This window comes from Colossoma macropomum, unplaced genomic scaffold (assembly GCF_904425465.1).
Source record: "Colossoma macropomum unplaced genomic scaffold, Colossoma_macropomum, whole genome shotgun sequence".
Taxonomy (NCBI): Eukaryota; Metazoa; Chordata; class Actinopteri; order Characiformes; family Serrasalmidae; genus Colossoma; species Colossoma macropomum.
The window spans coordinates 29,086,796-29,100,462 of NW_023494809.1; the positions used below are offsets into that span (position 1 = coordinate 29,086,796).

At 41.0% G+C, this 13,667-nt stretch overlaps 1 protein-coding gene across 3 annotated transcripts in view; it reads right to left on the minus strand.

Annotated features, from left to right (window-relative positions):
- asap1b (ArfGAP with SH3 domain, ankyrin repeat and PH domain 1b) overlaps window positions 1-13,667 on the minus strand; it is a 169,856-nt gene that overhangs the window by 91,793 nt on the left and 64,396 nt on the right. For all 3 annotated transcript variants that reach the window (XM_036558094.1, XM_036558093.1, XM_036558092.1), the window contains exons 4-5: window positions 8,792-8,864; window positions 1,528-1,673 (exon numbers count right to left, since the gene is read on the minus strand). In XM_036558094.1, the coding sequence (XP_036413987.1) occupies window positions 1,528-1,673; window positions 8,792-8,864 (219 nt within the window). The remainder of the gene's footprint in view (window positions 1-1,527; window positions 1,674-8,791; window positions 8,865-13,667) is intronic.

Consider the following 13,667-nt stretch of genomic DNA (forward strand, 5'->3'; position numbering starts at 1 on the left):
ATTTCTGGATTATTGTCCCTAAATAACGCTAAGACCAATTAAAAGGCTAATCTTCACCTGAGGAACGAAAAAGAAATATTTTGTTTACAACTAATAAAAGCTCCAACTAATAAAAGCTACATTTTCCTGTAAAAAGAAAACATTTTTGTTGGGACTATTTTTTTTCGATACTCATTCCAATACCAATATCTTGACCACACTGATTTCTGAATAATAATTTTTTCTATAGCTCCTTTAAAATAAAACGTAATATTAATCTAAAAGTCAAAAAATGACATTGTCAAAATCAGTGGGGTTCTTTGCTTGTAAATAGACCTCTGTAGTCGTGCGTCATCCATAGTCCGCGTTATGCATTAGCTTACATATAGCAATATTCATATTTTAACTGTTTAACGACCTCGTATTTCAGAGGGTCCAGCGGTATTCGAGAGAAGACTGTTTAATTAACACAGGGGGCGATAGAGGCGATTTTTCAAAAACCCTATTCATTCTGGCCATAGAAAATTCCAGCTTAGACCTGGAGTTCCTAATATGGGCATAAGAGCCTGGCGCCGACTACAAAATGATGCCACTACTACAGTGGTCTATGATACTTCAGACTTGCTGCACTTCTGTGATAAACTAATTCACCACTGCAGTAGCTGGAAATAATGTTGGTTTCATCGAGAGAACTAACAATTTAAAAGCTGATGAGAAAACTACAGCCGCTGTGTCAAGTTACAGTGCAGAAGCAGCCGGGCTCTTCAGGGTGAAAGGCTGAAGATGGCTTCTTATTTGAATTTGCTATTTCACCTTAAATGGCGCTGCGGTTGTTTTTACATATTAGTTTATGCTCAGCAAACCTGAAGCAGCTTTGTGGAACTAAAGATGATGCGAAATGTGAAAATAGGAAAACGTGTTAATGGCTGCAGAAATGTTTCACATTAACATGTTAACAATTAACTTTGGCAGCAATACTTAAAATAATATTTTTTAATCCATAATCAAAAGAAAAAGAGTAAATTTGTCTACAATGCACCATTTCTAATTAAACCACTCTGAATGACTCGATTGGTCTCAATAGTTATGCAGAAATCTTAAAAAACTGGTGTTTATAATAAGCTTCCAGGATATAAATTAGAGAGCCAATACAACAAGTATGCATACTGGCTCAGTGACGCTGATAAGACTGACTACTTAGGTACTGAAATTTGGATGACAGATTTTTTTTGATAGCCTGTAAAATTGAAGTAATTTGTTCCATAAAATAAAAGCACTGTATTTCAATACTCAGCAAAAGTAGTGGCACGGACCAGCAAAATGTTTTTCGTCAGCTGAAGGGACATTTGGTCCCCACAATGATCTAAATACATACTCTAACACACACACACACACACACTTTACAACAGCTCGAAAGTTCAATAAATAATCATAAAAAAAAGAACATTTGATAGGATATCCGCCTCTCCCTGAACACCAGAGGAAAGAAATCAATACATGTGTGAGTATGTTATTCATCAGTTGTGATAGTGTGGAGGTTCTCCTCACCAGGTTCTTGAGCAGTGCGGACAGCTCCTTGGTCAGGGTGGAGAACTTAACGAACGCTGTTCCCAGATCAGGGTTGTCCCGGCTGATGAAGTTACTGCCAAACTTATCCAGTGCCTGAGCGTACGTCTCCTCATTCTGAAGGTGATCTACATAAACAAAGAGACACATACGGTTAACAGCAGCTCATGCGCTTCAGAGCCTCCGCTCTGCCTCCGGCCACTCCGCTCACTACAATCACCATTATTCTCTGGACACTCGCGTCACAAACTCAACCCATCATGGACAAGATCCGAACTGTTTACACCTGATATTCATTTCTTACTTGCTATACAAACCTGTCTGTTTTGTCACCATCTTTGTGAAGCATTGCCAACCTTGTCAGATGAATACCGAGCCTTCTTTATCTTTACTGATCTTTCTGTGTTTATCTTTTTCTCCCTGTATCATTTCTCGTTTTTGGATTATCCTTCTGTACTGTTGTCTTGGCTCTGTAACGTCCAGGCAACCTACAAGGCCTACTAGACAGGACCTGAGCAATTAGAGCTGAACAGTTGCAGCTGAGCACTCTACTCAAGGAGTGCTCACATGCTGCTCGCTGCTCAGTCTTGAGTTCACTCTGCTACTCGCAGGTCACTCTAAATAAACTGGGAATTTTCTGTATCCCTCTCGAGTTTCGAGCCTATTGCTCTTCTCAAAAATCTCGAGCGTTCTCTCGCCCTCGATGCTCATGACCTCTTAGAAGCCCAGCTGTCACACTTCCGGTTCTGCCCTCTGCCTCTGTCGACTCCGCTCACTAACGGGGTCAAGTAATGAGGTTTTTGTAAACTTTTGGCTCAACTTTTTTTTTGTTTTTTTAAAAGTTTGCGTTTGCGTTACGTTTACGTCTCATCTTATTCTGTGAGTTTACTGGCTGGTTGCAAAGATGAAATTTTCTTTAATAAAAAACCCTTGAAGAACCATCTTTTTTTAAGAGTGTATGCTACTGCTGACTTCTATTTAGCTTGAGAATAAAACTTTTTTCCTGTCGGATGGGTAAAATCACTGCACTAAAGCATGTGCTTTTATAAAAACAGGCAAAACTATCGACTATTCAAGCAGCTTATTCATTTTCTAATATTTCAATTATCAAATTATGGCATTTTATTGAATATTTGTTGCAGCCCTAATTGCTTTACAATAGCTTTGTGATAAACAAGTTAACACCACTCTACTTGAGTGGTAACAGCACCCCCTAGTTTCAGCCTGCTAGACTAGAGTGAGTGAGTGAGTTAGAAGCCAGGGGCTGTATTACAGAAATTCTTAGGTCTAAAATCTTATCCTACCTGCTTAGTAACCATGACAACTTCAGTACAGACTGAATTTAGGACAGAAGCTATTCCAGAATAACAGTTACTAACTTCATAATCTCATCATGAACTCCAGATAAGAAAACAGCATCACACAAACATCCTAACTTGACAGAATTTCCTAAATTTTGTCCTAACTTTAAGACAAACCCCACAGCATCTTAACTTCTGTTTAACCATCTGTTTCTTTTGTTTTACGCAGCGACCGGCAGCACAGCTCACTATAACTGAAATGAAACATTAATAATAAAAATATATAAAAATACAGTAAAAAACATAAAACCATAATTAAAACGTAGCTAAAATGTCAAAGTAAATAAAATCAAATCAAAATAAAATAAAATGAAAGGAGAATAAGATCAAAAAAAGAAAAAAAGTAAACTAAAAATGTGTTAAAATGACTAAAATAATAATAAAATAATCATAATTATAATACGAATATGAATAATAATAAATAAACAAACAAATAAATAATAAAATAATGAAAATAAGACAATAATGGTAAAAATAAAATAAAGAATAAATAAATCAGTTGCAGGTAGAGTGGAGGTGGTTAGAGAGTTTATTTACACCAGAGCAACTGCAAAGAGTTTGCATTAAAGATTCTGTGGTGTAAATGTGGTTTGCCAGCAGAGGCTCGATCAAGTACCATAAAGATGTTGAGAGATTATCAGTGATACTGGATTTCCGATGGGTAACCTCTTCCTGATCAAAACTGTTCTAGCATTTTCACAGTTCCATAAATCTGTGTATTAAAATCATTTTGAACTAAAATACCTTAAAACGTGGGACAGTTACAACAGCGTCTGTATTTACATGCAAAGATTTTTGCCAATCCGACTGAATACATTCCGATTATGGATTAATACTGAGGTGTTTATTCTCACTCTACTCAACAATCTGATGGAAAATATTAGTTTTCATGCTCACTACAAGTAATCAGATCCAAAATGATGTGCATGCGTGGAGAACCATTTAGTGAGGACGTTACCATGACAACGAGCATCGTGTGAGTCCAGTCAGAGTGAGATGAGCAGCAGTGAGCAGTGCTTGTGTTTTTAGTTACTTTAAAATGAGGTCAGACTCAGGAAAACGTCCTTCACATGTCCTTATTAAAGAAGGCCGAGAGGAAGACGTCGTGTTCTGAGACACATAAACTGGACGTCCGTCCCACCGCCGTCTTTTAAAGATCAGAGCATAAACTTCGTCTCCTCTGCAGACCAGTTTCTGCTCCGCCATGTTGAACGGTATAAACTTTCACTATGACGTGACGAACATGATCAGAACGGACTTAAACTTTCCGATAGGGAACGTAATCAGGTACAGGTGTTTACACGGATATTATTCTTCTATTTAACGGATTATTTACAGGATTACCCACCTCGATCAATCGGATAGATATTGTATTCCGAATGGCCTCAATCAGGCTAGTCTATTCCGATTGAGGTGTTTACATGGACGTATTCTATTCCGATTGAGCTATTAGTCGGATTATTATCGGATTACCCACCTCTAGTGAAAGATAAATGTATCCCACTGTTTTTATACAGTGATTTGACCATAAAAAGACTGCAGATCACCAACTCCTCCATCTCAACATGTAAACTGCAGTAACGTGCTGTGTGTGTTTTAAAGTGGGAGAGAGGAGCTGTGTAGGTTGGTGAGGGGGTGGCAGAGAACCACAATGTAAGATCCTTTAGAAATGGACTGTAATGCGCTCCTTTAGCCGCAATCAGCTTTATTGCACACATTTATTGTTGAAGATGATTCCCTGCAGATGCCTTGAGATTCATGAGGCAACAAAAGCTTTTGATTCCAATGCTTTCGAGCACTGCAGTCAGACTAGCACTGAGGAGTACTGACAAAACTCAACATCACAATGTTTGCCAAAGATAGTCCTGTGCAAGTAAACTCAGAAATAAAGGTACCGAACTGTCACTGGGGCAGTGCTCCTCTTGTCACTGGGGTGGAACCCTTAGGGGTCCATCTCAGTACCTTTAGTCAGGGAACATAACTGAACCATAATCGACTGTACTGGCTCCACACACCCCGTCTCGCCTCCAGGCTTTTATTTTACTGTTCTGTTTGAAACATTCGGTTATGAAAAGGTACAAATACCAACTTTTCACCTGGAAAAACTTATTTAAGGTTCACAATCAGACCTTAGAACCACTGTTGGAGCTTTGAGGGAACATTTACACTGATGAATGGAAAACGTACCTGTACAGAACCTTTATTACTAACAGTGTACTGAGACCAAACTTCACTGATTTACAGTCAAAACTTGGTCAGAAGTTCATATTTTAAGGGATATTTCTGAGGACATTAGATATAAGATAATCCATTTTCATAAGGAAGGGAAAAGTCTAAGGAAAAATTTTGAAGAAACAGGAATTTTCAAAATTAGAGTTGAAAAAAATTCAGATAAAAATCAGATAAACAGCACTTAAAGCTTTCATCTCTGAGAGAGAGGAGAAAATCAAGCTGCTTCAGATCTGAAAACATCCACAGGTGTTTCTGTCCATCTGTGAGAAGACGACTCAGCGCTGTGGGTCTGAAAGGATGTGTAGCATTTGTTAAGACTTTACTTGAACCCGGCTATGTGACACTGACATAACGTGCTATAAACATGTCATGGCAGAGATCATATGCTACATAAGCTGTTATAAATGCAGCATACACAGCAAAAATTAGTATGTGACAAACCGTCATGACATTTTAATCTTTACATCTTCTAAGTCTGATCTAAGGGTTTTGTGTCTGTGTTTTTCTCACGTAGCTCTTCTCTAAACTCAGTTCTGTTAGGGCGTTTTCACACCTGGACCGTTTAATGCTTTTTCTCACTGTTTGAGTTCTTTATCATGGGCTCGAGTGCTAAAAAGGACCAGAAAGAGCGTCCTCTGTAAAGATTGCTTACACTGGCTGTGTTTACATGCAAAGACTTTTGCCAATCTGATTGAATACATTCCGATTATAGATCCAGACTGAGGTGTTTATATTCTCAGTCTACTCAACAATCTGATGGAAAATCTCAGTTTTCATGCTCACTACAAGTAATCAGATCCAAAATGATGTGCATGCGTGGAGAACCATTTAGTGAGGACGTTACCATGACAACGAGCATCGTGTGAGTCCAGTCAGAGTGAGATGAGCAGCAGTGAGCAGTGCTTGTGTTTTAATCACTTTAAAATGATGTCAGACTCAGGAAAACGTCCTTCACATGTCCTTATTAAAGAAGGCCGAGAGGAAGACGTCGTGTTCTGAGACACATAAGCTGGACGTCCGTCCCACCGCCGTCTTTTAAAGATCAGAGCATAAACTTCGTCTCCTCTGCAGACCAGTTTCTGCTCCGCCATGTTGAACGGTATAAACTTTCACTATGACGTGACGAACACGATCAGAACGGACCTAAACTTTCCGATAGGGAATGTAATCAGATACAGGCGTTTACACGATATTATTCTTCTATTTAACGGATTATTTACAGGATTACCCACCTCTTTCAATCGGATAGGAATTGTATTCAGAATGCCTTCAATCGGTCTAGACTATTCTGATTGAGGTGTTTACATGGATGTATTCTATTCTGATTGAGCTATTAGTCCGATTATTAACAGATTATCAGGCTGCATGTAAACGTGGCTACTGTGAGCACAAAACGAGGTCATTTGCAGCTGGTTTCCCTTCAGGTTCTCTGTTAACAGCTCTGAGTTTGGTTCATTTAGAAAGAACTCTATGTGAAACCTGAAAGGGAACGAGCTGCAAATAAACTCAGTGGGTTTTGTTTCTACAATGCAAGCAAACTTTAAAGGGCATTATGTTCTCCTTCTGGTCCTCTTTAGCACAGATGAGATCTCAGACCACTTCTTGTTTACTCCAAACTCTTTTAGAATGAGCCACATTCGAGCCCACTGTAAAGTACTGTAAACACTGTATTTATTATATTATATTATAATGTTTGTTGCCGTTTTATAAAATCAACAAGCCACTGGAGTCTGTTCTGTAACCGTAAAGCAAAACCCAAGCAGACTACTTTGTTTTGACAATGCACAAATTAAACTGATCACAAAATGAACAGCAAACAAACCGTACTGAGACCACCTTGAGATGTGGTCTGAGTGTGATTCGTTTTGGGGGCTGTTTAGAGGGGGTCCGAGTTTGTTTGATGTGTTCACATCTGCTCCGAAAAAACCATGACGTTACGGCCACTGTGAGTCCACTGAGTCTAAACTTTTATACGCAAGTACAGGAACTGTGCTTTAGTCTGGAGTCACGACTAAGACTGAGCACATACAGCTAACATAGGTGTGTAAGGGAGAGACAGAGCGGGAGAGAGACAGAGAGACAGAGGCAGAGAGAGAGAGAGACAGAGAGAGAGAGAGAGGGAGAGAGACACAGAGAGAGAGAGAGAGGGAGAGAGAGAGAGAGAGACAGAGACAAAGAGAGAGAGAGAGACAGAGACAGAGAGAGACAGAGAGAGAGAGAGAGAGAGAGAGAGAGAGAGAGAGAGAGACAGAGACAGAGACAGAGAAAGAGAGAGGCAGAGAGAGAGAGAGAGAGAGGAGAGAGAGAGAGAGAGAGACAGAGACAGAGACAGAGACAGAGAGAGACAGAGAGAGACAGAGAGAGAGAGAGAGGGAGAGAGAGAGAGAGAGACAGAGACAGAGACAGAGAGAAGCAGAGAGAGAGAGAGAGAGAGGGAGAGAGAGAGAGAGAGACAGAGACAGAGACAGAGAGAGACAGAGAGAGAGAGAGAGAGGGAGAGAGAGAGAGAGAGACAGAGACAGAGAGAGACAGAGAGAGAGAGAGAGAGAGAGAGAGAGAGAGAAATTGGCACAAGAAAATTTCATAACAGAATTGAAGAACATTCTCTCCAGTTTTGGAATTCAATTTTCCAATTTTCTGTGGAGAAGGACAGACAGCATCTCTCACTGCAAAATATGTGCCAACAAGTCACCGCCTGAGGGACAGTAACACACTCCACACCCTGACCTCACTGACCCCTCCAAACCCCTCACTGTATATAAGTTGTAATGCACTGTCTGTTATAACGTTTTATTTATTATTATGTGTTGTCTTATTTTATTTATTCGTTTGTTTTGATAGTATTGTTGTTATTATTTTAATATGACTATTAGCATTATTACTATTATTAATTCTAAAGAGAGAGGGAGAGAGAGAGAGAGGGAGAGAGAGAGATGAAGAGGGAGAGAGAGGGAGAGGGAAGGAGGGGGGAGAGGGGATGGGGAGAAGAAGGGAGGGGGGGAGAAGAAGGGAGAGGGGGGATGGGGAGGGAGGGAGAAGGAGAGGGAGGGCGAGAGAGGGAGGGGAGGGAGAGAAAAAGAGAGAGCGAGGGAGGGAGGGGGGGGGAGAGAGAGCGAGGGAGGGAGAGAGCGAGGGAGGGAGAGAAAAAGAGAGACGAGAGAGAGAGAGAGAGAGGAGAGAGCGAGGGAGGGAGAGAGCGAGGGAGGGAGGGAGAGAGAGAGAGACGGAGAGAGAGACAGAGGGAGATAGAGAGATAGAGAGATAGGGAGCGAGGGAGGGAGGGAGAGAGAGAGAGACGGAGAGAGAGACAGAGAAAGAGAGAGACAAAGAAAGATAAAGAGAGCGAGAGAGAGCGAGAGAGAGAGAGAGAGAGAGAGAGAGGGGGGGGGAGAGGGAGGGAGGGGGAGAGCGAGGGGGAGGGAGAGAGCGAGGGAGGGAGGGAGGGAGGGGAGAGAGAGACAGAGAGAGAGACAGAGGGAGATAGAGAGATAGAGAGATAGGGAGATAGAGCGGGGGAGGAGGAGGGAGGGAGAGAGAGAGAGAGAGAGAGACAAGAGAGAGTGAGAGAAGATAGAGAGAGTGAGAGAGAGAGAGAGAGAGAGAGAGAGGGGGGGAGAGAGAGACACTGTGAGAGAGTGTCTGTGTTTATTTACCTTGCCCAGAGTTGTAGATGGCTTTAACCGACTTCTTGACCTTCTGCAGTGAAGTCCTGTCCTGGTCCAAGGCCTGAGGACAGAAACACAGGAAAGTGTAGAGTTAGAAAATATACAAAAAAAAGACGTGTTCAAAGAGAAAGAGAGAGAAGAGAGAGGGAAAAAGAAAAAAACTGAATCCCAGAGTTCAGCACCTGCTATGCAGCTAATCGTCTGGCAGAGGACAGAGAGAGAGGAACCAGGGAGAACGCGTAATAAAGAAAGTGCTGTAATTCTGGCAAAACAGTTTTCTCTATAAATCAGAGCCTCAAACCATCCGAACTCGGTTCTAGCACCATTTTTTAGCACTACACTTATAGAAAAACAACAAATGAAAGTACGGAACCGATTCAAAGCGGTCAGCGGAGAACAGGTCTTATAAATCATGATCTGAGGAATCGTAAATCACGTTAATCACTCCTCCCTCTGCTGCCTGGACAGCGAACGCCATTCAAATCACAGCTAATTATCCAAAACCGTGAGCCAATCAAGCGAACAGCTGAGCTGCACTAATCAAATCAGGCCGCAGCTAATCAGCATTACAGTTTCACAAAAAACTTCGCTTAAACAAATAAATGCCTTTCGGCGTGATTATGCGCTTCGTGACTCACCGTCTATCTGAACAGCCTCTATTCTGCCTTTAGTCCTGTTCTATTCTGGGTGTTGAGAGTGACTAACAGAGGCGATCTAGACTCGACTCGCCCAGCTGAGTCTATTCAGCGCTGGACCGTAGGCGTCAAATGACCAATTAGCATCCGCTCCGGTATTTTATTAGTCTCGGCCAAGAAGTGGCACTGCCCACAATCAGCACGGCTGTGTTCAAAACCGCACAGTGCCTTAATATACGTACTACACCGCTCAGCAGTGCTACTGACTGTGTTTTGTAGTTCAGTTAAGTTTGCTTTACTGACAAATTTACATTTGTATTTTCAAAGCACTGCAACAATTATCTTTACATTAAAAGTAAATAAAAAAAACTAAACTAAGATTGATATATAACAATATAATTAAGAAGAGTATTAATTATTAATCAGTAATCTAAAATTGTATATTAGAACTTATAAGGTAAAGTTTTTAAACGAACTAAGTTGTTTTGAAAAAGCCAACTAATTACATTTAAATATTAAAATGGTGGTTGATGGTTGAAGTGTTGCTTAGATGTTGCTAGGTGGTTGCTATGGTATTTAGGCTGGTTGGTAAAGTGTTGCCAGGTGGTTGCTATGCTATTAAAACACACTGTTACCTTAAATCCACGGATACTTTAAAACCACTGCCATCTTGACTTCACTGCTACCTTAAATACACTGGCACTTTAAATTTACTGTTACTTGGAATACACTGCCACCTTAAATTTACTAATACCTTAAGTCCACTGCCACGTTAAATTCACTGCCACCTTAAATTTACTGCTACCTTAAATACACTGCCACCTTAAATTTACTGTCACCTTAAATTTACTAATTCCTTAAGTCCACTGCCACCTTAAATTTACTAATACCTTAAGTCCACTGCCACGTTAAATTCACTGCTACCTTAAATCACTGACACCTTAAATTTACTGATACCGTAAAAATAACACTGCCACAAATTTTCTGATACCTTGAAGACATTCTGTTGTGGAGTCGCAACAAGGAAGTAACAGAGCCACATGTTGCCGACCCCTGGTGTAACTAAAGCACCGACACAGGTTTAGACGATAATAACTCAAGGGAGTGATAGAAATGTGAAATTCCACCTGCTCTGTCGTGTTTGGATCTGTAGCGTGATCTGCTAACTTAAAGTTAGCTAAGCGACTGTGAAGCTTAGCTGAATCATTCATTTTACATTCATAAGCTAACGCTGCTGTTATTACAACCAGCCTACTTTAAACTTCCCTAACTCGGGTTTGCTGTTCCTGCCGAGTGTCCATGGATGCAGTTCAGTTGGATTTAATGCTGTTCAAACTTGAAGTGCTTTGAACACATGAATGTCTCTCAATACAAACGCAGTTCAGATGATTTATAGCGACAGCAACATTTTAAACTGTTTAATCCTTTTACAGTCTTTCAGCAATGTGTGATAAAGTACGGCTTTATTCATTCAGCACGTCGGCACAAAGACTGACTCTACAAAATAAAAACTTTTATTAATTCCACAGATTCCGAAGATCTTTACGGAGCTGCAGAGCTAAATGACCCTTATGGACAAGGGCGTGGTCATGCCAAGCAGTGTTAATACCAATAGCCCTGCCGTGCAGTGTTAATATAGCCATGCCCCCACCAGCTGTATGCCCAAAGTGAACTCTGGGAGATGTAGGAATAAAGCTTTTTACACTCTCAATAAAACAGATGTGTTAAACAACACATCGTGTGTTCAGTCAGATACAAAACACTTTGTTACTTTTAACACAAAATATGCTGAAAAATTTCTGTGCTAAATTACCGATAACACATTTTGTTATTTTTAATAAACAGTGTGTTAAAATATGACACAAAGAAGTGTTTAAACAGATAACACAAGTAAGTTTGCTTTTTCTCTAATAAAAAAATCAATAAAAAACTTTACATCTTTACATAAATACCTCAAAATGTCATGAATACTGTTCTAAATGTTTATTTAGAGGGCTGGAAAACTGATCAATGCTCTTTGACAGCACGACTGGTCCCTTTTAACCGCCACCGATAGGCCTACTATCAAGCCTTAAGACGCGCTTTGATAAGGTACAAGCCGTAGCTTTTCTATACGACTTGCCCAACACCATGAAAAGACACTTAAAGCACACTCTTCTGATTACAATCCCAGTTAAAGCTCCTTAGTTAAATTACAGACAGATGTTTGTGGAGCAAATGCTGTACAACGTAATTCTGGAGCCGTGCCTCTTTAACGCTGCCCAACTATTAAAGGAGTAGTCTGGCAATTTTCCCCTTACACCAAACCTAATCCATCATCCAAGATACACTCCTATACACCGATCAGGCACGTTATGACCACCTCCTTGTTTCTACACTCATTGTCCATTTTATCAGCTCCACTTACTATATAGGTGCACTTTGTAGTTCTACAGTTACAGACTGTAGTCCATCTGTTTCTCTGATACTTTGTTAGCCCCCTTTTACCCTGTTCTTCAGTGGTCAGGACCCCCATGGACCCTCACAGAGCAGGTACTATTTGGGTGGTGGATCATTCTCAGCACTGCAGTAACACTGACATGGTGGTGGTGTGTTAGTGTGTGTTGTGCTGGCACAAGTGGATCAGACACAGCAGTGCTGCTGGAGTTTTTAAACACTGTGTCCACTCACTGTCCACTCTATTACCTTGTCAGTCCACCTTGTAGATGTAAAGTCAGAGACGATAGCTCATCTGCTGCTGCACAGTTTGTGTTGGTCATCCTCTAGTCCTTCATCAGTGGTCATAGGACGCTGCCCACAGGACGCTGTTGGCTGGATATTTTTGGTTGGTGGACTATTCTCAGTCCAGCAGTGACACTGAGGTGTTTACAAACTCCAGCAGCACTGCTGTGTCTGATCCACTCAGACCAGCACAACACACACTAACACATCACCACCACGTCAGTGTTACTGCAGTGCTGAGAATGATCCACCACCCAAATAGTACCTGCTCTGTGAGGGTCCATGGGGGTCCTGACCACTGAAGAACAGGGTAAAAGGGGGCTAACAAAGTATCAGAGAAACAGATGGACTACAGTCTGTAACTGTAGAACTACAAAGTGCACCTATATAGTAAGTGGAGCTGATAAAATGGACAATGAGTGTAGAAACAAGGAGGTGGTCAGAATGTTATGCCTGTTCTATAGTTCCACACTGGAGCTCCAAGGCTACTACAGCTAACAAAGTACTAGAAGCTTATAACCCACCAATTAGGATCACGAAACAGTCTTTAACAACCTCAACCAAGAACAATGGGGCCCATAAAAGTCTCTCTTGCACAGATAAATTATGTCCAGCTCAGAGAGGACGGGCCATGCCGAGCAGCTGGACTAATTAACTTTCACGATGTAATTAACAGCCCCCCCCCACCCAACGTTTTTACGTGCGCTTTCCCAATTAGAGAAACTGCTCCATGTCCAGAGGGGCAGTGTACAACGGCAGACCGCAACCTTTGATCCTGCTCCCAAAGGTTTAGCAGCTAAGGCTAACACAGACCCACATTGAGACGAGCGGTTCCTCAGACGTTCTGCTCACTGGGGAACCCTCTCTCTGTGATTAAGACTCTGCTCAGTTATTACTGGAGCTTCCTCAACATTAGAAACTCACTGATCCATGTGCTTTTGCTGACGGTGGACGTTTTTGATGATCTCTACAGGGTCTAGAAGTTTGCACAAGAAACTTCCGTAGGAGCTGTTTGAAGTCTAGAATCATTAACAGACTGTGGGCCCACTTGTCTGTAAACCAGAAACCTCTTGACCCAAGAAAGGAGAAGTTTAGGCCCAATCCCATTTCTTATTTTTACCCATACCCCACGTTTTCGAGTGTCATCTTGCCCCTTGGAAACAACTCTCTAACATGTCTGGGTCGTTTCTACAGAAACGTCCATTTTTGTGTCCCTAGCGTTTACAGATATATTCCACTGAAAAACATGTTCGGGTTACAATTTATGGCAACACGTTCTATGAATGTCGCATTTGTAAGCATCTATAAACACATTTATAACATGTTATAATGCATTCATAAGGCATTATAAATGTGGTCATACATATTTATAAAAAAGAATTACACTGAATTACACTTTATAGCCATGTTTATTATACATTATGAATTGTTAATATAATGCATTATAAGTAGTGTTGATAACATGTTATAATGTCAGTGCCAAAGAAGTCAGTCCCAGCTTGGAGAGC